Here is a 25369-nt window from a genome sequence, read left to right on the forward strand (position 1 = left end):
ATTTGTTTCCTCTTGCCTGTGTCAGAGTAATTATTTTGTGTTAATACAGTATGTGTAAGTTGGTGCATATTAAGTGTGGCAAGAAAGGGTGGGCGGAAACACTGGAGCTTCAGAGCACCGGTGTTACTGTGATCTCCGGCCTGCCTGCCCTGTGATTTGGCCTTGAAATGACAGACCTGCCCCTCATTGGGCTACGGGTGGAGAGCTAATGACATGCTGCGTGGGCTAACATGACTATTAGCCCACTGTGAGCAGCAGGAACTGACAGGAACACAATTCTGTCATTACGCCCTGAGGAGACCTCTAATCAGAGAGGCAGAGACACCAGGAGAGGCCAGCAGCACTGGTTTAGGTTTTGAGACAAAGATGTAATAGGCTGGCGGTTTTTTGTTGTTGTTCTTATGTGTCAAACATTAGATATATTGCTTTATATTGCTGCATAACAAATTACTGAGTCAGTTCCCTGACTTGTGCTGCTGTTACACTGTCAAAAGTTAATGGAAATTCAATGTGCCATTATTCTTTGGTCACAGTGGCTGCTGACGAGTAAAAGTGACATAGTCTCCCTTTAATTACATAATCTATTAAAAAAAATCAGACAGCTAGTAAAATGCCCTTCACAACAACAGAAAACGTCAATAAAAGCCAGGGGTCCAAAATAAAGATGGTGATTGCTGCACTGGGTCAAAAAATGAATTCTTCTTTTAGACATGAACTCAGGACAATGTCTGGTGAAAGGGGTCCCTCATGAATTTGCCTTTCATATATGAACAACGCAGGTGATTCTCTGCTCAGAAGCATTCACAAATAACTCTTTGGAGCAGAGACAGGATGTAAGGTATTAATCCTGCTGCAAACCTCAAGTGAATCCCTCAGAAGATTTCCTGCTGTGTTCTCACATAGGTCATTCAGACAACCTTTGGCTGGAGGAACTCCGGGAAAAGTCCACATACAGTAGACTCTCACTCAGTACGTACACATGGGATAGCTTGATACGATTAAGCCATATACCGATTTTGTCCCTGAACGGACCGCTGTCACTTGTATGAGCATATATGCCGTTCAGAGAATCGAATAAATGGCCGGTGCATGGCTGACTCCACACGCTATGTGGCGCTGTAGCCCTTCCAGCAAGTGGTTGTAGGTCCACTTCCGGTTGACCTATATGTCCGGAAGTGAGTTGTTGATTTCGTCAAAGCCATGGTGTCGTTTGACCTTTTCCGGCAACAACACTACTATTTATTACCAGAGCCATCTCCTTCCACTTCCGGGTGAAAACCCAGGCGGAAATTCTCGAGCATGTGCAGAATGCAAAATTCGATTTAGACACGATGGCTGAGTATACATGGCGTTAGAATGCCGACAATGAACGACTTATCTGGGTGTTCTTTTCCGATTTTGAGATGTCTGTTATCGTCCTTTTTTTTACCGATGTAATTCGGACTAAGGTGTTTACATGCATTTTAAAGGTCCAAACTCTGTCTTATACGATTTGGTTCTTTGGCTGCATGTAACTCCAATGACTGTTAATAGTGTTTCCTAAAATTGCTATGATATGCTTTTCAGAATTACAGAAATATACTGGGTGAGCATCAGAGCAGAAATGTCCCATTTCAGAAGAAACTATCTACCACATCCAGATTAAGTGGGCCAGCAAATGTTTTTGTCTGTGTCATTATCCTTCTCACATAGAAAATTGTCTTGAGATTATCTGGAGTTCAGTGCATGTCTGAAAGCAGTTTAAGAGTGGTTATGTTGGAATAAATAACCAAAGTTCTCTTCAAGGATGAGGCAAGAAGCTGAGTAAAAACAACAACAATGTTATTTACCATTTGGGCTACCAACCACTACCATAAACCCTCGCAAAATGCTAAATATTCGTTTTTAATTCTAACCCCAAATTATGGAATTTATGGTACAGTGGTCCAGTGGTTAGTGATGTTGCCTCACAGCAAGCTGGTTCTGGGTTCTTACTCTTCTCCTGTACACGGGCTTCCTGCCACAATCCTAACACATGCAGGTAATGTTAATTGGAGACTCTTAATTGCCCATAGTGTGAATATTTTTTTTGTCTCTGTGTGTGACCTGTCCAGGATGTATCCCTCCACTCACCGAATGTCACCTAATGCCAGCTGTGACCCACTGGTCTAGATAATGGATGGATCGATTACTGTGACATAAGACCAGGAAAAGCATCACACTCACATGGACAGCAATGAAACCACTCTTTTTTTGACATTTTGGCTTGAAAAATCCCCTAAACAATTAGAATTAGAATAATTGTCGTTCAATTGGCTTGTTAATGACCTTACTATTGGTTGTTGCAGCTCAATTCTACCATTATAAATGCTGAAATAACCATCACAAGGCAATGTCTGTTTCGTGAGATATATTACTGCTCAGTGATGCAGATTTTGAAATCGTAAATATATATGTTCTGCTGACATCCCTGGTATTTGTGCAGTGCCACTTCTTCCAATCCAAATGCTAACTCTTCTTTGCTTGTGAAATATCAGATTAGACAAGGCTGAACTAGACCTTCTTAAGATTTGAATAGAGACATTTAATTTTCCTGCTCCCCTAAACGCTCCTGTCCCCTCAACTCTGCTTGCTCCATATCATAACACCAGTTTATTCAAATGTACTACACATTATGTCCATATTGGTATGAGCTGCCAATATCTTTGAATTGTCTTCAATCCTATTGTAATTAAAGCTAGGACAGTGAAAACAAAGCATGTTTTCATTTGGTTGAACTTATGCAGTTAAACCCATTTACCTTGCACTTCAAGAGGATTAACGCAAACAGAATTATGAGGAAACAGCAATGAGGCAGGTTGGCCCGTGAATATTCCTCCCTGCAGTAGGTGGAAAGCAGGAATGTGACAAGCTTCCATGTTGTTGCTCACCGTCTTTTTCCAACTATGTTAATCATACATTTTAATCAGTACAGGCACATACCTTCCTGTCTGGGTACTTGTTTGTGCCTGGGATCTGACCTGGAGTTTACTGCAGATCTTTCTCTTCTATTAGATGCTGGATATTAAAGTATTTATTTGTGTTTCCTTAGTTTTGTTTTCATTGTTTTGTTAGAGACCTGCATCTGTCTAAAACTGAGACCCACTTATCCATTACTAAACAAATTTGAGGATGTACGTGACTTTCTGGAGCAAAATAATGTGAGATATGTATTTAAAAAGTACAATACATTCAGATACTAACATCAAGTCTTTAAGAACTAAGAAAATTACAGAAGTCATAAATAACAGAAAGTGACAGAGGTCTGCATAGAGTATAATAATACATGTCTTGGTAGGAAAATAAGCCTGGCAACAAGCATGACAGCTCCATGGAGCAGGTGGCTGAGTCAGCTGTCTGAACCCTAATGTCACAAAGTGTCAGGAAGACCAACAGAGCTAATGCAGGAGAAGGAACATGATCTGGTGACTGTGTCACCAGGCAGATAGTGATGCCAAAGGGTGGAACAGAACAACACAACTTTCATAAACAAAAACTATTCAGGGTGCCTGCAAAGGGTACTAACAGAAGAAAATCTAATAGAATGAAAAATAAGAACAAGATGATTTACTTGAGAAAACATAGCTAGGTAAATCTCAGTAATCTGACAAGGTGCCAGTAACAGCAAATATTATCAATGTAGTAGCAGGGGTACATAATATCAGATTATTCCACTTACCTAGATTACTTTCATTGATTGCATCTGTGAAAATAGAGAACAAAACCTAATCAATATACATGATCAATCGTGGTGGAATGTTGGCTGATTTGAGGACACAGGTTCTAGATTTATTCACTGGTAGTCTATGTCCTACACTGGGACACTCAGCCTGACAGAGGCATATAGTGAACTCAGTACACTGCTACATGGTGCAGACAAATCACAGCCAAGGTGATTTCACAACAATGCAGTTCTTGTATATTTTATTGTTTCTCTATTAGTTTACAGTAGCTAAATACTAATGAAGAATATAGAGACTTTTTCCTAAATGTTTGAAATAATATGTCTCTACTCTGTGTTAAGGCCAGTCATATTTTAAATTAAAAAATGAATGGCAAAACATTTCAAATATAATGTGATCACTGACAGTCTAACTGAGGGTCAAAATCACCACCAGATCATTTCAATAATTTGATCATTTTTATGTCACCATGTCGGACTGACAATGAGATTCAGTGGTGTAGCACAGTACTGATCTCCTGTATTTTAATTTGTCTTCAAAGTAAAGCATATTGTTCATTTTGTCACTACGATGCTTTATGTCAAGCTGAATAACAGCTTTTATTTAGAAAAATTGTGAACTTGGCTCTAAAGATTGTGTCGACATGCCATGTAAAACAATGACAGCAGTTCAGTAAATCATTCAAACTTATGGATGAACTGATACATGTGAACAGTAATAAAGCTAATTCAGTTTCATTTTATAAAAAACACTGGCTATAAAAATGTAATTTTAGATAACCAAGGTAGGATGAATACAAAGTCTTCTAATTTCCCTCTGCATTATAGACTGTTTCTAAAATGCTCTGCACACAACATCCATGCAAATGATAAAAAACTGACTGAGTATATTGTGGAACTGTTAAAGGAGGACTCACTAGTCACAAGGAATAATTCTGAAGTAGCTCCAGAGCATTAACACAGGCGAAGCAAACAGCCCATTTAAACAGGCGGGATTAAAATAGATGCTGCCACTAGTATAAAAAAAGAATATTTCACTGAAGTGTTCAAAGGCAGCGTGTTTGTTTTCCACCAAAATATCTGATGTTGCAAAATCTCCACCTACTGACTTTACTCCACAGCGTTGACAATGACTTCAGACATGTTAACCAAAACCACCAGCTTTCTAGCATCCTGACCAAAGTGCCTTTGTCTAGACATCCAAAGTTGCCCTTTCACACATAGAGCACTAAACCGGAGATGATCCATCTCAGACGTGTTCTCACCTGCTAAAATAATCGTTGGTTTAGGCGAGGGGCGGTATCTAGGTGCACATGGGGCAGGATAGAAACTATAATAATCAATACACCCACTCGCCCACAGTGAAATCTCTGGTCCATGAGCTACTCGTTTCACATAGATTTTAATAGAATGTAATAGGGAGCTAGTTAGGTTAAGTCCATTAATGTCCAGTTGAATGGATTTGGAGATTTGTATTCTCCATGTAATGTGAAAATCTTCATTGAATTACATTTCAGGGACTAAAACCATCTCAAAATGTATCAGCAGCATCTTTCTCCAGAAACATAGTTTCTGTTATTTTGTAAAATCCACAGAAGATAACATTTTTCATACGTATTTTAAAATGGTAGTAATTGTGGTTTTAATATCTCCTAGTGAAACAAAACCATGAGACAATACAACGTAAATAGTAATTCTTCTATAACAAGACAATGTTGTGCTAACCAACCCCCCAAAACTTAAGCTTGAAATGTATTCATTCTTTATGAAAATAGAGTCACATCAGATATACCAACAGTGCATGTGTGAATTTTTAACACTGGTTAATAGATGTCTTGAAAAACTGCACATAACAGCCTCAGATGACTTATTAGATTAATCGTAAGTCCACACAGCCCCTGTTCTCCTCATCAGCAGCTTGTGTTGAAATGCTCCTGACATCCTCACACCGAGTGCCGAGAGCGAGGCAGTCTTACGAGGCAGAAATAGTGACATCACCCGAACAACAGCTAAACAAAATAGGCCACAGCTGTTTGGTTCTTTAGGCTACAAATTAGACTCAATATGTCACACAACATCACATCACAGGGAGCAGCGTAGGAAAACGTACCTAACCATCTCCGTTGGACTGAGCTATCTCTTTCTGTTTGCTTACTCTCTGTTCTATTTTCAGACTAAAGATACTGGGTTTCATGCTAATTTGCACTAGATGAGGAATGAGCGATAGAGGATGTATTGGCGGGCAATGTATGAATTATGGAGGGATTTGAATAATAAATGGGCCCCTCTTCAACCAGATGAGAGAGTCTTGAAAGAGAGTGGTACTCAGGGAGGTAGTGGGACACTTTGTGGAAGCCATAGACTCTCTAAAGAAATCTGGGGCGTATGAATTATACCTTACTGGGTCCATTATCGCTTATCAAAGCATCAAATGAATTATTCTGTGGGGGGCCCTTGTGAATATGTGCACAGCGCTGCTATAGTTCTATTTCAACAAGGAAACAGAAGGATGGAGCAATGCTTCCATATGGAGATGGAAACACCTGGGAGGAACCAGCTGTCAGCCTGGAGACATTAAGGCATCAAAAATAACACAATTCATGAAGCTTTTAATGGTATACCCACTGAATTTACACCACCTGACTGAGGAAAAACTAAAAGCATCACTTCAACATTATCTTCTGAGAACTGTAAGCTATCCTTGAACGGGTCGGACATGAACGTCTGGAGAAAGATGAAGTAAAAGGAAGAGGAAAGGGGAAGGGAAAGGTTGGGAGTTTAGAGGCGAAATATGTTGTTTCTCAGAATTTCCATTTAGACACTGTAGTCTAAAATTACCCAACCAAGCTCTGTGGAAAGGTTTCCCCAAAACCAATTCAATAGTAGCAGTAGGAGGCACAGGGGTCAGAACTGAGGAAACGATGACAGAATCCCATGGACCGGGAATAAAGATGGACAACGTGTCTTAAATTCCTCCCCCTACCCAAAAATGAAGCCAAAATGTCTCAGATATGAACGCTGGCATTTTTTTACAACTTAACAAAACAATATCACCACAGTATGGTAAGAACTACAGAAAAATGGCGGATGGAAGACTGGGATAAACTGCACAAACCTAGATGTATAAAGAAGAATGGAAACTATAACTGCTGCAAAAGGAGCTTCTAGTTAATTAAGGCTTTGAACAAGTGAGAGGTTTGAGTTTTTGATTGTTGTTGAAGTTCTAGATTATCGAGTGGAGACTGTTGGCAGAAATGTATTAAAAAAAGTAGATCTACAACACAATATGTCTGTTAATCATGAACTGTGTATAGTTAGTAATGATTTTATCTTTATAGTATATAAGTATGATGTTTTTTGTATTGGTATTCTTTTGATAAACATGAGCACATTTGACAACTAAGTGTTTCAGCAATGTAATTATATAACTGCTATTGTACTGATGACTGTTAATAGATACTTGTCAGTGTGGAACAATAACTGTTTTGCCTGTATATTCTGCACATATATAGCAATTATTTGCATATTGCAAAGAAACATGGAATTGTCATAATTGCAAAGTTATTGGGCAAGCAGGGAAGCTTACAAGAGATGGACATAATAAAAAGCGTAGGGCTATAGTGCACCACAACAACCAAGTTGTTATAATTTGAATATAGTCAGTGGATAACCATTACAGGATTGAACAGACTAAATTTACGTTCTTAAGTAAAGTAAAACTACCACAAAATATACTGAAACTGGGTGCAACAAAGACAAAACCATGGTCTGTCCGACTGGTTTCTAAGTATTTACACGTCTGTAAAAGCAGTAGATTTTTTCAAAAGTACTTGTCATTCTTGTCCACCCACAAAAGGCCTGTACATAACAGGTGAATCCTGTGGAGGATCTCCTGCTGTGTTCTCACATCAGCTCCTCACGTTTTTTCTGCAGACTTTAGGGGGTTAGCCAGAGAAAGTCAGCAGAAAGACCAGGGGCTGTAGCTCCAACATTGTTGTTTACACATACGGCCCCACCAGAGAATGTCTGGAGGATTTCTGAAGTTCAGTGGGTGTCTGACAGCAGCTTTTGTGTGTTATCGGTTTGGTAACAGTAGAGATAGAATAGTCTGTAGAACAGTCTTTTTAGCTTTTTTTAAACTGTTAACCTACCACAGGCTTAAGCCACTAGATGTAAGACAGAGCTAAAGCACCCCTACAGTAAGCATAAAACTTAAAACAGAAGGGAAATTACAATCTGGATTATTTAAAAAATGATTTATTCAGCACTTTTGGCACAGAACATTGAGACTGCCACAGTATGTTCTTTGATGTCAAAGAGGAATAGGACAGAGTGGACCAGCTGTAGAGGCAGTATGTGTCCCAGCATGTTGAGACACCTCCGGCAGCTCTGCACTGTTTATGTTTGGTCTAAAACTGCAACAGGAGCTGAGGCCCCAGGCTGGGGATGTCAGTCCTTGGGTGAGTCCCCTGGGATGTGCTCCCACCCTGCAGTTCTCCAGCTTCTGAGGAACCATGAAAGGGGGGGACTGGGAGTGCTGGGGTCACTTTAGTGACAAAAATGCTCCCCCTCACATTTACCCGTCAGCCTCGTTCTGACACCAAACCCCTGAGAAGCCACTGCACTCAAAGCGAAGGTCAAATAGCTGAGGAGGACACAGCAAGACAGCCTGATCAAAGTCAGCAGCATCTCCGAGTCTGCCCCGGATATCCAAGCCCTTCTTATGTTCTCTAAAAAAAATCCTGCTATATCAATACAACCATTAGAAACCAACACTTTGCTTCAGATGAATTAAACCTGATGATGATATTATTATTAGAACAGAGCTAAATTAAATGATGCTGATTGGAAAAACAAATACGATTAAAGCCTGAACAATTAGAGGGAGTTCCCATTCAAAAGGCCTAATTTACATAAAATATAATCCATATTCCACATATTTAGATATATTTACCCAAGCCATCCAATGCACTTTATTATTTTAATATCTGTGGATTTCCACAACACAGTTGTGAATGACAGTTCTGAAATGAGGGGAAATATTTTTCATTTAGCAGGAGTTTGTGAGTGTTTCATCTTACTGCTCAAATGACGGCTTTTAATGCAGCAGCATTCATAACCCGTGCCTCTTATCATGGCTCGCTCCAACACTTGATGGAATTTGCCATCACACAATGGTTGGAAAATACACTTCAAAGGCAAGACGCATCTAATCTCCTCCACTCTGCACATTGCAAATTTGCTGTGATAATAAGATCCTGCCTTCCCAAGCGTTCTTAAGGATCTGAACCAAGGATGAGAATTTCATTTCTCTCTCTCTCTCTCTCCCCCTCTTTCTTTCTAACTAGCTCTCTCAGAGTGTGGCATCGCTGAGGTGGGGGTGGGGGGGGACTGCAGTTTGAGAGAATCTCTGCAACAGCAACACTGCATATCTGTGGAACCTATTCCATCCTTATGTAAAAGCCCTATATTACAGTTTTTTTACGCACACGCACACACACACACACACACACACCCACACACAGAAAACAGAGACACTTCTGACAGCACAGCACAGTGACCTAGTTTACATATGGCCCAGAAAGATCAAGCATGACTCCCTCAGAACTGCTATGGGCACAGAAACCTGGTTCAGTGCATTCAGTCAGGCCAGTGCACATCGACAAGCAGCAAACCTACCAAACCATAACAGGGAGGCGCCATTACTTCAACTACAGCTTGCAATGCTGAAATCTAAAAAGAGAACCACATCTTTGCCAAAGTCACAAGGCAAGTGAAACTGCAAATAGGAAGGGAGGCAGGAAGCCCTTCAGGTAAAGTTGTCAGTGTGCTGTGTTTAGTCTGGTGGAGGGCAGGCTGAGGACAGGCTTGTCGTCGTAGGCACAGCTGCAGGACATGCTGCAACATCACCACCTCCGACGCCCCCACTACCCAACTCCCAGTGCCCTACATACACCACTCCACCCCCTCCAGGTTATCCGCACACATGAAGAAGGTTATGGATGGAGATGCTATCACAGAGAGCACATTAGCACAACAAAGAGTTTTAGAGAAGGGCCCACTCTGATAATTAGCTAATCCCTTACCAAGATGCCATGTTCGATACAGAACAACATGCTCATGGGAAGACATAGTGTTAGGTGTTAAGAGAGGAGATGTAATCTGAGCCACATCTATAAAAAATAAAAACAGCTGTGAAATTGTGGCTTTCATCAGAAAACTCCAGCAGTATAACTTGTATTCCATAAAGGAGTATGTAATTTGACATTGTTACTTTTATAAATATGGAAGTAGCTCTACAAGCCATTGGGGGACAAACTAAAAGGCAGCCCCTCATATCTTTGAAATACAGAACAATTAGACAGAAATTTGAGCATTCCAACAGCACATACCAAGAGAAACTGTATTAAGTCAGCTTGAGGATGACTTTAACCATTTAGAATGATTAATTTCATCACAGATGACATGAGGATGTCATTCAGTCGAGTGAACAACATGCGAGTTTGTTCGATGCCAATTGAAGCACAGGTGGAGCAACTCTGCTGTCCTGACATCCACCGAGGCATCTGCTTTAATATCATCTAATCCCATCTGGAGGGCAAATGGGTGGTGCAGCAGTGTTCTGTTAAGGCCGGAAAAAGGCCTGTGTGGCAGCGTGTTGCCAAGCGTGGAGCGCTGCATGTTATCCAGGTCAGAGTGATCTAATCAGGTGTGAATGAAAGCACTTGGCAGAGCTCCAGGCAGAGCTATGCCATCATCACTCACGAATGTAAACACATGTGTCTTACTAGAACTGTGAGGACACTACAACATAACATTTGTACATTCATTTCATACCTTTAAAGCAGCACAACATACTTTTGACCCCGCTTTGGTAGGGTCATGCTAACACTTTTCGCCATTTTCAGACATGACCTCCAGGTAACATCCGGAGAATTAGTGACAGAGTTCACCCATAGTTTGCCTTTCACACATGCACAACACAGCGGGAGGTTTTGCGCACAGATGCAATCACAACAGCAACAAATCCTCCTCATTATTCAAGTGAGGGGTGGAGCAGCGGGGTGAGGCAGGCAAAGCAGGAAGTGATGTATTAACTCCACTGAGTAGTTCACATGATTTAGTTTACAGCACCCCGATACCGTCATTAGCTCTTATCACCACAAACTCTCTTGACATCTTCGTCTGTGTCTTCTATGTTTATGATGATTTATTTTCTTTTTGTTTTCCATTCTGTCGCACGCTAGAAGCGTCATCAACCCCCCCCCACTCACTTGCAGTGAATTCACACATCGACTTCTCCTGGATTTCTACGGAAGTCAGACGGATAAAGTCCGTATAAACTGCAGAGTGTCTCACTTTGACATTTGCGTGCACACATGGAGATAATACGGAGGATCTGCGGAGACCATTGCATGTCTGAAAGCAGCATAAGTCAGCGGTGAGTTGAGAAAATAAATAAAAAATAATTCTGATGATATATATTAAAATTTAAATATTGAAAAACGTTCACTGTGCTGGATTTGATTTAGCAAATGGGGCCATTTACTGTTTTTGTTGCTATTTGTTTATTGTGTTCACGCTAATGTCACAAGAGTGACACGATTACTCGGTACTGTCCAGCAACCGCAGTAAAAAAAAATCCAGTGAAGGGACTTAACTCTCAGGATGTTGTTTTCTTCGGAGCAATGTCACCCAAACTCCACCCAGAACCGCAGCCATTCAATAGAAAAGCCTTCTACTTTCAATGGTCTGAGCTCAGACCAATCACAGCACCCCCTACCCCCCTTCTCGCAGACCATCAGCCAATCAAAGCAAACCTTGCTCTACACATGACTGTGTGTTGCTGTCCATCAACTGCCTCATATATAGTGCATGGAAGAAATGTGGAGCAGTTCAATAACTTGTGTCGTAGCCAAGCTCTGTGCATGTGTGTGTGTGCGTGTGTGTGTGTGTGTCTGCATGTGTGTGGGGGAATGCATGTGCTTGTTTATCTATGTAGAACCATGGAAAGAGAGTGAGGAGGAGGGAGGGAGGGTAAGGGAGAGAAAGAGAAAGAGAGAGATTTGTAAGGCACTTGTATTTGCAAACTACTGGCTGGGTTCCCACTAGAGGCAGGGAGATCAGACTGAAAGACTATGTGTCAGGAGTGTGTATCTGCCAGTGAGTGTTGGTCTGGGAGAGATACAGGGAGAGGAACCCGTTCAATCCATTTCAACAGCAACTTTTCAGCCCGTCTGCATGAGGTTTATCCATGAATATGGAAGCTTTTTGCTCTTTCTTTTTTTTTTTTTCCCCCACCACCGTAGTCACCACTGCCGAAGTTTTGGCCACACCGTAGGTAAGTATTTGAACTGCTCGTCCTTCACTGATTAAAACTTCACTTGCCTTAAGCACTTTTCCACTTGTTCTTATTTTGTTTAAAACCGCTGCATGGCTCATTCAAACAAACTGAAAATCCATTCATGATTTTATTGAAAAAACCTTTTTGTCACAAATGCTGAATTGTAAAAAAGAAGACTTGTTTCCTGTTATAGCAGGTACAAAGAACAGTTTTATTTGTTCACGTTGTGTGTGAATGTTTGTGCTTGGTACAGTTTTGTCTAGAATGAAATGTGTGTCTGTGTGTGTGTGTGTGTGTGTGTGTGTGTGTGTGTGTGTGTGTGTGTGTGTGTGTGTGTGTGAAACCAGACAGAGGCTCTGTGTGTGGGAGAGTTTTGAAATGGATGTATGTGCAAGAGAGACAGAGATATTGTGCACTCTGGACAAAGTGAGCCAAGTGTGGAAAGTGTGTGTGTTTCTTTTTCTAAAGCTTGCTCTGAGGAAATGCAGACTGCGGTAGCCAGTAGCGATGTTTAACCGGGAGGAACTGAGCCAGACAGTAGACAAAAGCGAGCAGGGCCGTCCAGACAGGGCAGGTCAGCCATTAGAGGCAGCAGTGGAGGGACAGGTCAGCCAGCTGCTGCTCCGCACCACGAGGGGAGGGGGCAGCCCGCCTTTAGCGTTAGGGTGAGGGTTAGAGTTGCGGTCAGGGTTAGGGGTGACCATGCTTCACTTCGTGACCACCTCTCAAAGTGCTCACCTTGCACATCACCCTCTTTGAGAAGCCCTCTTTGCTTTGGTTTGCAAAAATAAGGGAGTTAAGGCACAGTTAAATGAGCTAAATATTGCTGCATCACTTGTGAAAATCTTTCAGTTTGCAGATAAAGTCTTTAAATGGCAGTAGTCTCAATCAAAAATCAAAAAAAGCTGACGTAAAGGATTTTGTAGCTAAATACGGCAGAACAAGTACAGCTATAGGAGGAAGTTAAATATAGACAGCGACAAAGAGGAAGACTGGGACAGACTGTAATTTTGAGGTAGATTTTTTTTCTATTCCCTTTTTTGTTGGTTTTCCCCGCCGGCTTGCGTGGGGGTCGCTGGGTTTGGAATGTATTTATTGACAGGAAATGCTGGCTGTCCCTGTATTTTTTTGCCCTGGTCTGCTCTTGTCCAAAGCTCTTAATCCACCACAAAAAGCTGAGTGCGTGAGGGAGTAGCACCAACCGAGAAAAACACTGCCCCTTATCACAGATGGCTGCTGCTGCTGCTGCTGCTATAGTAGTCCCCTTCAGAAAAACAAATTCACAGACAGCATAAAGGCTTAACAGGACGAACAAACAACATAAATAAGTCTGGACTGATGTCAAGAGTGCTGGCGATTACAAGAAAGGGCTCCTCTTCGAAGCTCACACATCAGCACCTGTCTTCACTTTGTTACTAATTCAGATTTTTAAAAAATGTTCAGGTTGTGGTCTGGAAGACATTAATTAAAAAAAAATAAATAAAAAAAAAAAAAGCAGTTTGTACATGTATTCCATGTCTGAGGCTCTTGGACTAAAAGCAGACTACCAGTCATTCTCTGAAATGCCTGTACATGTAGAGTCTTGTAACCTAGATACACATCTCAGCCCTCGTCACCAGCAACGAATGGCAACTAGAGTCATACAATCCATAACTCCAGTCATCAGAGTCATTCCATGAGACTGTCACTGTAACACAGGCCGCTCAAATATGCACTTTAGCTTACATACAGCTGCTACTGCAGTGTTTTGACTCCACACGAGAGGAAAAGAAACACTCTGTTCTTACAAAAATGGAACAAACTTTGCCAATTGATTACAGGTAGTCAAAGTCCTTGACAGAATGATAACACTTGTTTCGGGAAACAACAGTTTTGTGAAGTCCAGTATCACTTGCTCATCAGCTAATATCTGATCAGTTGCTGAGACCCTGCTCTAAAGGTCTGGTTGGACTTTGGTCTTAGGCTTGAAGCTCTATAAGTCCAAGTCCCTCTGCACCCCTTGCTCCCTCGCAGGCCTGTGTGTGTACCTGGATTTGAATAGAAACCAGACAGCGATGCCCCCTCCCCCTCTGTCACCACTCCCGCGTGGGACAATGAGGATTTGTTAGCGCTCAGCCGCAAGCCTGCTGACACAAAGCATATAGCCTCCCAGTCCCAAGCCCTGGAGTGTAGCAAGCTGAAGCACAGGCAGGCAGGACACCAGCAGGGGGGCCCGGGGTGGGGTTTGGAGGGAGGACAGGAGAGTGGGGGCAGTTTGTAGGGGTGGGATTAGCAGACAAGAGTTCTAGGTTGGGGGATGGTGGCCTGAAATGAACAGGAAATTACTGCCTTTGATGAGACAGAGGCAGATTCGCACAGGCTGAACTCCTCCGGGCCTCTTCCCCCTGCCGTAAAAAACCTGTTTGAGCAGAAAATGTCAAAACACTTCAAGGCCCCCGTGTGTCACATCCCTCTGGCTACGATGGAGTTGTTAAGTCTGTACACAGGTGCTAAGCAAACACTCGCAAAACTTTTTCCCTCCAACTACTACTTAACTGCACCCTCCACAACCTTCCCCTTCCCTTCCCTTCCCTTCCCGTCCCCTTCCCCTTCCTCCCTCTAAACGCCAGCCCCTGACCGTGTCATGGGAATCCGATTAAGTACTGCTTCTATCCGACCCATTTTCACCCGGTGAAAAAGCACAGCTCAGTCCATGTTGCACTGCGGGGAAACCACAGACCACGGCATTTATATTTAGCTTTTTGCATAAATATTTCAAAACCCATGAGGGTGTGGAAAATATTATTAATATACTTGTTTATGCATCAAAGGAAGAGGAGCAGAGATGAGGAGATAAATGGAAGTGTAAAATCAGGGTTTATTTTGCTTTCCAAACAAAAAAAGAAATAAGCATAGCAGTTTGCTCAGCCCGATATTTGCTGGGACTTTAAGCAAAGTTGTACTCAAAGAGCAGGAGGAGGAGCACTTTGCTTGTCCCTATTGACATGGCTCGCCATACGCCTTCACAATTAAATCATGATTCAATGAGAACTGCATTCTTTCCACTTACACCCACTACATTTGAATCTCTTATTTTCAGGTGGAGAACTCCCTCCATTCCATGTGTGTGTTTGCGTTCCTGAGCGTGAGTAAAGATGGTAATGTGTGTTCACTGAATATCAGGGTCGATTAGAGAGTCTCATCTGGTTAGACTACAGCAGATTAGACAGGCGGAGCATATACAGGCCGCGGGCTGGTCGTCTGGCGCTCTGACCCACATTGCTCTGATGTGCACGTCACTTCCCATTATGCTGACAATTGGACGCCACATCAGCTGAGCAGGCCATGATCTGCATACCCTCCCCGCGGGCCAGGCCTGGCTCCCCCTAACCTCATGCTGTCATAGGCCAACCTTGACCGTCCTGCTGCCTGGCTACGGGAAGTGTTGGATGAGTCACTGTGAGGCATCGCCATCACAGCTCTCCGTCTTAACTATGTGGGTGGTAGATTTGGCAGGCTAGCAGAATGTTGACCTTGATGCTAACATACTAATATCCAAGCTTCAGGATGTCAGGTCAAATAAGTGAAGTCTTGTTAAAGAGCATCCTGTGCGCCTAATGTTTAGCCAAAAGCAGTATGTAACTATACATTAGCATCAGGAGTGTGTCCAGGACAAATATTCAGATGAACAGCTTTAAAATTTGTCAGCATCATTTTTCACCACACGGAATTGGATGTGGTTTTAATATTACCTGGTCGCTTAACCTTTTCTCTCTGCAAGTGAAGTAATGCCATGACTGGATCCAGTGTGTCAAGCAGTTATGTGGCCACCATGGACAGATTTTTTTTTTTCCTGTGTATAACCTCTCAACATGTTCCTACCCTCTGCACAGGACTCTGAATGGGAGCATTTGGTGAAAGAGCAGAACTTTTTCAATACGCAATTCTGAATTTCATCTCTCATCTGAAATTTCAACAAGTACTTGAACCAAAAATACATGGCCCAGGCAGCCTATCATTGGTGCGCCTGCATGTATACTTTAGTTCGGCAGCTGGCTGACAGAGACAGGTCTGTTTGCAGGCTGCCTGAAAGATAATTGGCAGCTATGGAGTGAAAAGCAGGCTCAGCAACAGATAAGGGCCATGTGGAAAGCTCCATAATCAGCACGGATTAGCAAATGATAAATCATGGGTTCATCAAGTATGCTGTCACAGCTGAGCCAGAGAGAGAGGTGGAAGAGAGTGGCAGAGGAGAGATATGGAAAGAGTGGGATACAGAGCACGTGAGAAAGAGAGGAGAGAGTGAATAGTGGAGAAGATGTGGATGTTTTTGCTGTATTTCAAAAGAAAAACACAATAATACCATCTAGCAGGTCAGCAGGAGAGGCAGGCTGAGAGGGGGAAATGAAAAGAGAGGAGAAATTAAAAGCTCTGCCAACACTCCGGCTAATACAATCTTCTGCCTGTCAGATTACCTTCTTTAATCCAGAAAGGTTTAACGCCTCTTAGAAATCTGAAAGGAGACATGAATTCAGCAGAGATTTTCCTCTGCTAGAGAAGAGGAAGGTGGGGGGAAGAGGGGTTAAGTCTCTGAGCAACTCTCCAAAGCACTGGCCTCAACAACTCTGCTGCACAGTCGTCAGACAGTTATGCAGAGGATCAGCCAATTCAAAACACTGCAATGTTCAACTTCCACATTCTAGACTTTTACCGCATTGTTCGTCTATCACTGACAACCAGGCGTTTATGCATCTCTAAAAAACATATAATATTTGAGCACTGGTCGCTTGTCTTTTATAGATACACTCGGACATAAAGATGAGCTTAACTTTGGCTTAGGAGGAGCTGATCAGGTCAACAGAGCACAAAGCATTGTACAGCGCATTAAGAACACAGTGTCCCCACTGGTGCAACGCAGCGGCACGCTTCCCTACTGTGATGGGAACGGGCGCTTTGTAATGTTTGTCATGCAAAAAAAAATAACTGGGTAAGGTGGCTGTGTGGGATGTAACCATCGCCAAAATATGGAAATACAATTATTGACCATGTTTAGTCTACTAGATGTAGCAAGTTGCTAACAATGCAAAGGGCTTAGGGGCTATGTGCTCTGTGTGTATGCTGTTGCATTGGTAGTGGCTGAAGGTGTATTTTTCACGGTGCAACTCAATTTTGTAAGCGAAATGAGGTGCTTTGCCTCCTATGAACCAGCTCCTATAGCTTATATTTCTGCACGGTTACTTTTGCTAAACACATAATCAACACCATTTAGATAGACTAAATCACTGTCTGGCCGTCAGGTGGCACAGCTAGCATCTGGGAAGAAAAGGTTGATCAGTATCCAGGTCATTCCCATGCTGGCTCACCCTGCTGGCACCCACTGATAACAGAAATGTGAAATCAGAATTGCAGTCTGTGATTTTCACTGCTTCCCTTCTCTGTGCCATTTCTAAATCTCTCAGTTTGAGGCTTGGTTTGTGGGTTGGGTGCAGGGTGCAGGAGACAGAGGGTATTTTAAGAGGATGATGGTGATGATGATCATTATGACGTCCCAGTCCCCTGCTCCATGCCATTTATTACTGCAGTCCAGGGTGCAGTGAGTTTAAGCACCGGGTAGGCGAGGGAAATGCTGATCCACGTGCGCAGCGACGTTCCCACCACAGCACCACGTTGACTTGACAGATTTAAAATGCGGATTATGTGCTACAAGTGAGCATTGTATGACATTCTGTTTGAGTTTCCTTGAGGATAGATTTAGTTGAGTTTTTGTTTTACATTTCTGCTGTGCTTTAATGACTCAATCAAGGCCCAGAGATTCAAACCGACTGAGTTTCAGAATATTGAAATATGATAGTTGGAGCAAGGATTCTGCGTGTGAGCTTTGACAATGCCAGCGTTGAAATGGGGCTGCGAGTCTGACCTAGGGATAAAGTTTGTTGAAGATAAAAAGTGGCAGCAGGCTACAGAGAAATGTCACGGTTAAATCCAGAAGACAGCCACAAAGGGCTCTCTCATCCCGCTTTGTTAGAGATCCTCAAAACTGCTGCGAAAAGAGCCCAGGATACATATTCATCAGTCTCAGGGCTCTTGACTGAAATGAGCCGACAAAGCTTCCAAGAAGAGGGAGGAGTGTGACATACAGTGCAGTTCTCTCAGGCATGCTGCAGTAGTGGATAAATCAAATAGAGCCAGACTGACGTGATGTGATCAGCTGCATCAACGCAGGTTCAAAGGTGCACAACAGAGAGAAAATACAGAGATAGAGGGAAAACAGGGCAGAAAGACAGGCTCGTCCATCAGCACTGAAAAAGATGAGCACAATAGCTGCTAAAAAGAGGATCTGAGGAGAAAACAGAGGGAAAAGGTAAGTCATAAGTGGTGAGGGCTGTTTGTTAGAGAAAACAGTATGTCACTATCAAGTGAGTCAGAGCCTAATGCAGAGAGAGGAGCTGGCAGCGTTGATGGGTGCTGGCTCAACCACAGTTAAGGCTGCAAATGAAACCCCTGGAGCCTTGGCAGGATAATCCATGGCACGTGGAGGCAGGGTGTTTCTGAAAAGGCTTGGCATTCCGTCTGAAGGAGTCCTTATGTTGGAGCAGGGCCAGCCTGGACACAGCTGCCTGTACTCAGGTACAGCCAGTATGGCTTCTTCAATAGTTAATAATCAAATGCAAACCAAGCACCAAAGAAAAACAATATGGCTTACCAAATTGTAAAATCTTTGATAAATAAATAGTTTGAAGCTGGACAGGGTTCAGCGGTTTTGTATGCTAGAATTGAAGGTCTTGGGATGAGAAATGATGTGTGCTCAGCATTAAACTTCATTCCTTTTAGCATGCTCTGCCACTAGACACCAGATAGATTGATTGGATTTTAAGTGAAACTAGAATACATTTCATAATCAAAACCAATATTGTAAGTTCTAAACCTGACTGTGATTGTTTTCAGACATCCTAAATCTAGATAATGTCCACGAAATGGGGTCTGGACTTTCTCTGGACTTTGCCTTTCACATACGAACAACTCAGCAGGAGATTCTCCAGCCAGATGCGTTCACAACACCACAACAATCTAAAATGCATTCAGGTGAGGTTTGGCGCAGCATGCAAGATATAACATGTCAATTCCCTTGCGTAGATTATCCCTTTTTTTGCAGCGCATCCGACACTGACCTGCCTGTGTCACCAAAAGTTCTCCAAAGTCTTTGTGGTTGAATTTTATTTCAGTTTTGCTTCCGTGGTGTGATAGAAATGTCATCAACATGCCCACTTACTCGTGGTCAATCCTCCAGAGAATCTCCTGCTGTGTTCTCACATGGGCTCATTCGGGCATTATCCACTTTGCTAAGGTGCTAGCAGGAAAAACTATGGAGAAATTCCGCAGCAACTGACTCAGATATTTGCATCCTCATATCCCTCACAGCCCTTAAATTTAACTGAATTATAATATGAATGATAAAGTACTTTAAAATGAATCAAAATCATTTTATATAGAGCAAGAGCAATTCTAATAATACTGCTACTGTTAGGGCCATTTTGGTCCCTAATTTAAACCTAGTTTATTTACTGATTTTAGCTCTCTGCTGACTTTATCAGTTCTGTTACATCACAGTCCACACTTAAATTATGTGGCAACAAACACAGCAGTAGCACAGCTAAATATGATACTGCACGACCCAGCCGCATGCTGAATCTCATCACAAACTTCTTAACTCGAGCAGATATTAAAATGTCCAATCTGACTTACAGCGTATTTTATGACTGGCACAGCAATTAAGCCATATTTGTTGAATTTGATTGAGTTTGCCCAAAAAGAGGATCACTTACTGCACAAGTGATTTTAGCGATTAAATCACCCCGTGCACTTCCATTAGAATTGGTCTCGCAGTACCAGCTGATTGTGTAACAAAAATTGTCAAGAGACATGATGAGATGAGGAAAGTGTGTGAGCGCATATGCTGGCAGTCTCCCAGCCTGAGTATTCTTGAAGAGGCATCTGAGCTATGCTAGGAGTGTCAGGTTAACTGTGAGTATGGTTATGTGAGCAAAATATTTGTATTGTCAGAGGAATTGAATAAATATAAAGCACGTTTAGAATGTTTAGCGGCAGGTAAGTCTGCTAGGGTATAGAAATCTATTTTCCTATAAAGAAAAGTTTGCCCGTGACTATAAATAGTAATTAACTGTCTAAAGGAATGTCAGGGTGTGGAGGTTTGGGTTTTTTAGATGGTTGATATATTCACCTTCAAATCCAGGGACTCACGGATCAGTCCTGACTCAACATTTTTAGTTCATGGCTAAGGTTTTATTTTAGATTTTACCAGCAGCCAAATCTAGTTGTCAAAACCCTCTTACAGAGAGAAACAGTATTTGCAACTCTGAGTTCTCGTTGCTGGTGCACAAGCTCCATTCCCCTGGGGTTCTTGTCTGAGAATAGATTCCCACATGATCCAAGTCATTATGTTTCAGGCAGCATTTAGGTCCTCAAATTTTTTCAGAGCTAAATCCTTGACAAAGGAAAAATCAGAGCACCATTGATGACTCTGTATGAGGGGATCATGGTTTTGGTCATGTCAAATCATATCACTGACCTAAAGTTCACCTTTACACACAAGAAACTAGTTGAATGCTTTGTCCAATCCAGGCTATCTCAACATAACTAACAGATTTTAGAGTTCATTTTTTAAACTTCTGTATCTCTGTTGCAGTGGCCTTGTTTCAGGCAGAACGGAGTCCTGGCTAAAAACCAGCCAGCTATGCAGGCAGTCCGACGGAGAGTACACTGTGTGCTTCTCATTGTCCAACCCCTGGAATGTGCTGACGACGCCGGGTTCACACTGGTTCAGTCACACTGTTGCACTCTTCACTCTGGCCCTGTCAGGCTCTCATGCTCATCCAGCTATTTTTACGCACTACACTTTTGCATGTTTTTCAGTTATGCAAACTTTCTTGGGACCATGCCAACAGCAGTATTATCAAGGACCCTGATGCAGAAGTGAGGCCACTCCTCAAACTGATGAATAAGTCAGCATGTGTTAAGACACATTTCCCATAAGTTCTACCGAGTACAGGGAGAGCGGAAGTCAAATTGGATGAAAAAAGCAGGGGGAGGGAGAGGGAGGGATATTTGAGAATGAAAAAAGCCCCTGTGTTTCTCAGGCATGCAGCCAAACAGTCCAAGCGCCAAGGAGGGAAGCCACTGAAGCCCGAGCCAGAGGGACGGAAAAAACTATTGCTTCCCATCTCGTCTGAGTAGAAACACAGAGAATTTGGAAAAATGTGGGAGAATCTACTCCTACAAAAGAAAAGAATCCAAACAGGCATCAAGGCAGTTTGATTAGATATAAAAAATAGTTTTTAGGGCCAATTATTTTTTGAGTGATGGTAGTAAGCACCAGATGGGAACACCAACATCGAGTAAAATGATGATGATATTGTAGAATGTTATAATGATGATGTTGATTTGTGGTAATAATGACCAGTAAACTGTGTCAATGCAGGAGAAAGTGAACAGTGCCTCTCACTTGCCAAAGTGATCATGCATTATGTAGCAAGCAGGAGAATGTGGCTTCTTTCTAAGAGCCTACAGTAAAGACAAAAGAGAAAGTCTACAGATCCAGTTCTCTAATTTTATGTCTTACTGACCTGACACACCAAGATTCCCACAGAACTGCAACTAATCTCTCTACAATGAATGCAGGCCTATATTCAGTACCCTCCCTAACAGGTTCCAGTACCTCTTCAATGTAACACACCAAAATTCAATCTGAAGGGAGAATTCAGAACAAAGAAAAATTCAGTGTTCTAAATCTCTTCTGAAAGACAGGGGAGAGGAAGACAGACAGACAGACAGACAGACAGACAGACAGACAGACAGAGAGCACATTAATAAAACATGACTGCATGATTTTCCAACCTCAAAGAGGCGAACACAGGAAGGCGTACTCCCAGAGCAGAAGCTGAGGTTCAGCGCAGGGTAAAGGGAACAGTAATCACTAACTAGCTGAACACTGCAGTGCACTAGTTTAAGCTGAGGGGCACAGCGGCACTCTCTGATCACACTTGCACCAATTCGCCTCTTTCCATGAGCCAGACTGACATCGTCTGCTGTCCTTTTATTCCTGCCATTTCAACCCCCCCCCCCTTTCTTTTTGTTCTTCTACTTGCTGCCGGCTGAAGATGAGAGGAGCGCAGCCTCGGCGGAGACAGATGAGAGTTTTGTTAGTTGTTCTGCAGAAGGTGAGGATGATGACAGCGATCATCGCATTCAGCACGTCTGCAAGGCTATTTAAGGAAAGCCACACCTTTGCATCACTGTCTCACCATCTTTCTTCCCTTCCACTTCTTCTCATCAACGTCATTTGAATCTCCATGTCGACATGGAAGGCAATACGTCTTGACATGGAGTTGCTCAACACAGGCCAAGAGAAACAAAACACACACACACACACACACATGCAGGATTTTGATACTCAGCATATAGCTATATCTTTTCTTGGTGATGATTAGCATTGCAAAGTCATTAAGTGCAATAAGTGACATCACAGCTTGCTTACCAAAAAAACATGTTTAGATTTGAATAGCAGACATGTTAAATATATTGAAAAGGAGTGTTTCTGTGATTCTATACTTGTGTGGGTCAAACTTCAGTGACAAAGAGATGCAGAGGGAGAATTTAAATAAACTAGAAAGCTTAAGTTATGTACTATGTAGCCAACAATCAAACATATCTGTCGAGATGCAAGGTCTTGGTGCCCACAGCGAACATTCAACGCTGTCGGTGAGTTTGAGCTCTAAACGAAACCATCGACCGTTAAATGTACCCTGAGGGATCCCAAAACACACACAACTGTGTGGACACGAAACATCATGAAACATTTCAGTTACGCTCATGTTCATGGACTATATCTAACCTGTGCCATTCAGTAGGTTTTAATCTCTGGGAACCAATTCATTAGGTACCAGATCAGCTGTGACGCAGGTGGCGTTCACTCTCAAGGCTGCAATAAACATTCATTGCTGTCGGTGGGTTTACATAAGAATAACTCACTGATCAATGAATGCAGACTGCGGTTCAAACACCTCAGTAAGCAACCAGCCCCGGGGACCAACAACACCAACTGTTGTGAGAAGGCCTGATATAACATTTTATTGTAATGTGAGAAATGAAGGTAAATAAGTATATTATATGTATTGTTCTGATGCCACTATACAAACATGTCATCATTAAAGTTCTGATTGTTATCACAGTTCCAAGTGCTCCTTTTTAATTCATTTGTTCACCCATAATATAAGAAAGGAAAAACTTCTCACTTACCAGTGTATCTGGACACACAGGTAGCTTTAAACTTGTTTATCCTGGTTTTGAAATAAACATCTCTGCCTGCTCATATTAAGGAGATGAAAGTAATTTAATGCATGCTGAAACAATCTCATTCCAGATGTGGACTAATCCAAGAACACTCTGGCAATGGATTTTATAAGGTTTATTGCTTCACTGGACTTCTGATGGAAAATGTTCACAGTGAGGTCTGTGGATTATCCAGAGTATCACACTTGTTTTTATGAAAATGTTATTTCTTACTTTTGTGAGCATCGCCAAAGCGAAATTTTATTATAATAAAAGATCATTTTGTATTTGGGTGGAGGCAAAAATCTCCATCTGTTATTTCAAAGTGTGAACGAATCAAAGTGTGAAGAGACCTACAGTACATGACTGAATGAAACTAGTGAGTAAATGTGAATGTGATTATTGAAATAAATATTTGTAATTCAGTTGAATCCACCGTTTTTTTTTGTTCAAGGAGCACCATTAACACCGCATCATGACTTGTCACGCCATTTACCCGGGTCAGAATATATCAGCTGACTGTGGCCATAAAAATGTAGAATGCCTTAAACTATTTGCTACACATCACATGAACATTTTACATCAAACTGTTCCCTGAAGTGTGTCACAGTGAATACATCTGTTTTCATTTCTAATAAAAGTTGTGCTATCGGTTATGCTAGGCAGTGCACATTGACATCTGCACCATTATTACAGCACAGCAATAACATAACGTAAGTTTGACCAATGAGCAGACATGCATTCTCTGTGATGAATTACCCAATCAGCCACGTTTCAAGCCACAGCACATGGACATTTTTCGATACTGGTGCTGATATAACACCTTAGTTATTAAGTACCTTATAAAATCAAAGTTTATTTTGAGAAACAGAATCAGTCAGTATATAAGATGCACCTGAAACTTTCTTTTATATATAAATATATATATACAGTTATTTATTTGGGCTGTCACAGATTATTGATAGATCTGTGATTCAAATGGCCAACGTGTCAATACAGAGCATTTACAGCAAGACTAACCCTTGTTGTTATACAGACTGGACCGCAGCTTGGACAATTTATCTGACAATCTTATCTAAATCAGGCAGGGTTCAGCATGTTGTCTATGCAGCAGAATTCCCACCATGACCCAGATGTTACATTCCATGACTTCTCTCAGATTTTCTCTGACAAAGTGTGACCGCTTGCATGACTCAAAATGGTATTCTGTTCATGTTTGTTAATGTTGTAAGCTTTCTGCTTCACTTGTTCTGAAAATCCACTGCAAAAGATGTGTGAAGCACGCTGGAAAAGTCTGTGGGCTTTGTTCCATGAAGCTGCTGTTCTCTGATATTGTCACATTCCCAGGTCTGAACCTACCAAACTAAGGCACCACTCAAAACAAAAAACTGATATTCCAGAAATTCCAATGCCAGAGGAACCCTGTCAAGGACACTTTTAAAGACAGACAGGCTGCTGTGGGGGTCGACTTTGTAATTATAGGACAGTCACCCAAGTGGACTGTAACTAAAATGTAAGGTGAAACTGAGAAACACATGAAACTCAGCAGCAGTTCAAATCAACCCACACAAATATATATATTTTTCTAAAGTGAAACAATCTGTGCCCACAATTCTTGGAAAGTTAATAAGCCTCATAACCCCATTTCAGTGTGTAATTGGAGGAGATCTGGACATATGGAAATAATCTTGCAGTAATTGCCCTGTAAGGTTATGTTAACATGCTGGGAAATTTCAAACACATTGATGTTTTCCAGCCAGAGCAGACTCCAAACGTTTTATTTACAGTGGAAAAGTGTCGGAGGGGACAATGAGAAACAGCCTGGGTCACTTCTTGTCTATTGGGCGGCTGAGGCTCAGAAGTTAGAGTGGGTCGTCCGCAAACAAGAAGGTCAGCAGTTTTGATCCCTGTCTATGCATGCCAAGATGTCTTTGGACAAGATACTGAGCCCAAAATTGCCCTGGACAGTGCCGGCAGTGCTTGAGTGAATGGGTGGATGG

General features: G+C 42.0%; 1 protein-coding gene and 1 long non-coding RNA gene across 3 annotated transcripts in view; one reads left to right on the forward strand and one right to left on the reverse strand.

Annotated features, from left to right (window-relative positions):
• Positions 1 to 25369, reverse strand: part of nr6a1a (nuclear receptor subfamily 6, group A, member 1a) — an 83796-nt gene that overhangs the window by 39068 nt on the left and 19359 nt on the right. The window contains exon 3 of one of the 2 annotated variants that reach the window (XM_020102346.2): positions 3698 to 3721. The exons of the other annotated variant lie outside the window; for it this stretch is intronic. Within the exon in view, the coding sequence (XP_019957905.1) occupies positions 3698 to 3721 (24 nt within the window). The remainder of the gene's footprint in view (positions 1 to 3697; positions 3722 to 25369) is intronic. 2 annotated transcript variants of the gene reach the window in all.
• On the forward strand, positions 11319 to 23794 carry LOC138407350 (uncharacterized). Its single transcript, XR_011240775.1, has 2 exons — positions 11319 to 19106; positions 20728 to 23794. It is a non-coding gene; the product is annotated as an uncharacterized lncRNA (long non-coding RNA).

Source organism: Paralichthys olivaceus, chromosome 4, assembly GCF_024713975.1.
Source record: "Paralichthys olivaceus isolate ysfri-2021 chromosome 4, ASM2471397v2, whole genome shotgun sequence".
In the NCBI taxonomy this organism is placed as follows: domain Eukaryota; kingdom Metazoa; phylum Chordata; class Actinopteri; order Pleuronectiformes; family Paralichthyidae; genus Paralichthys; species Paralichthys olivaceus.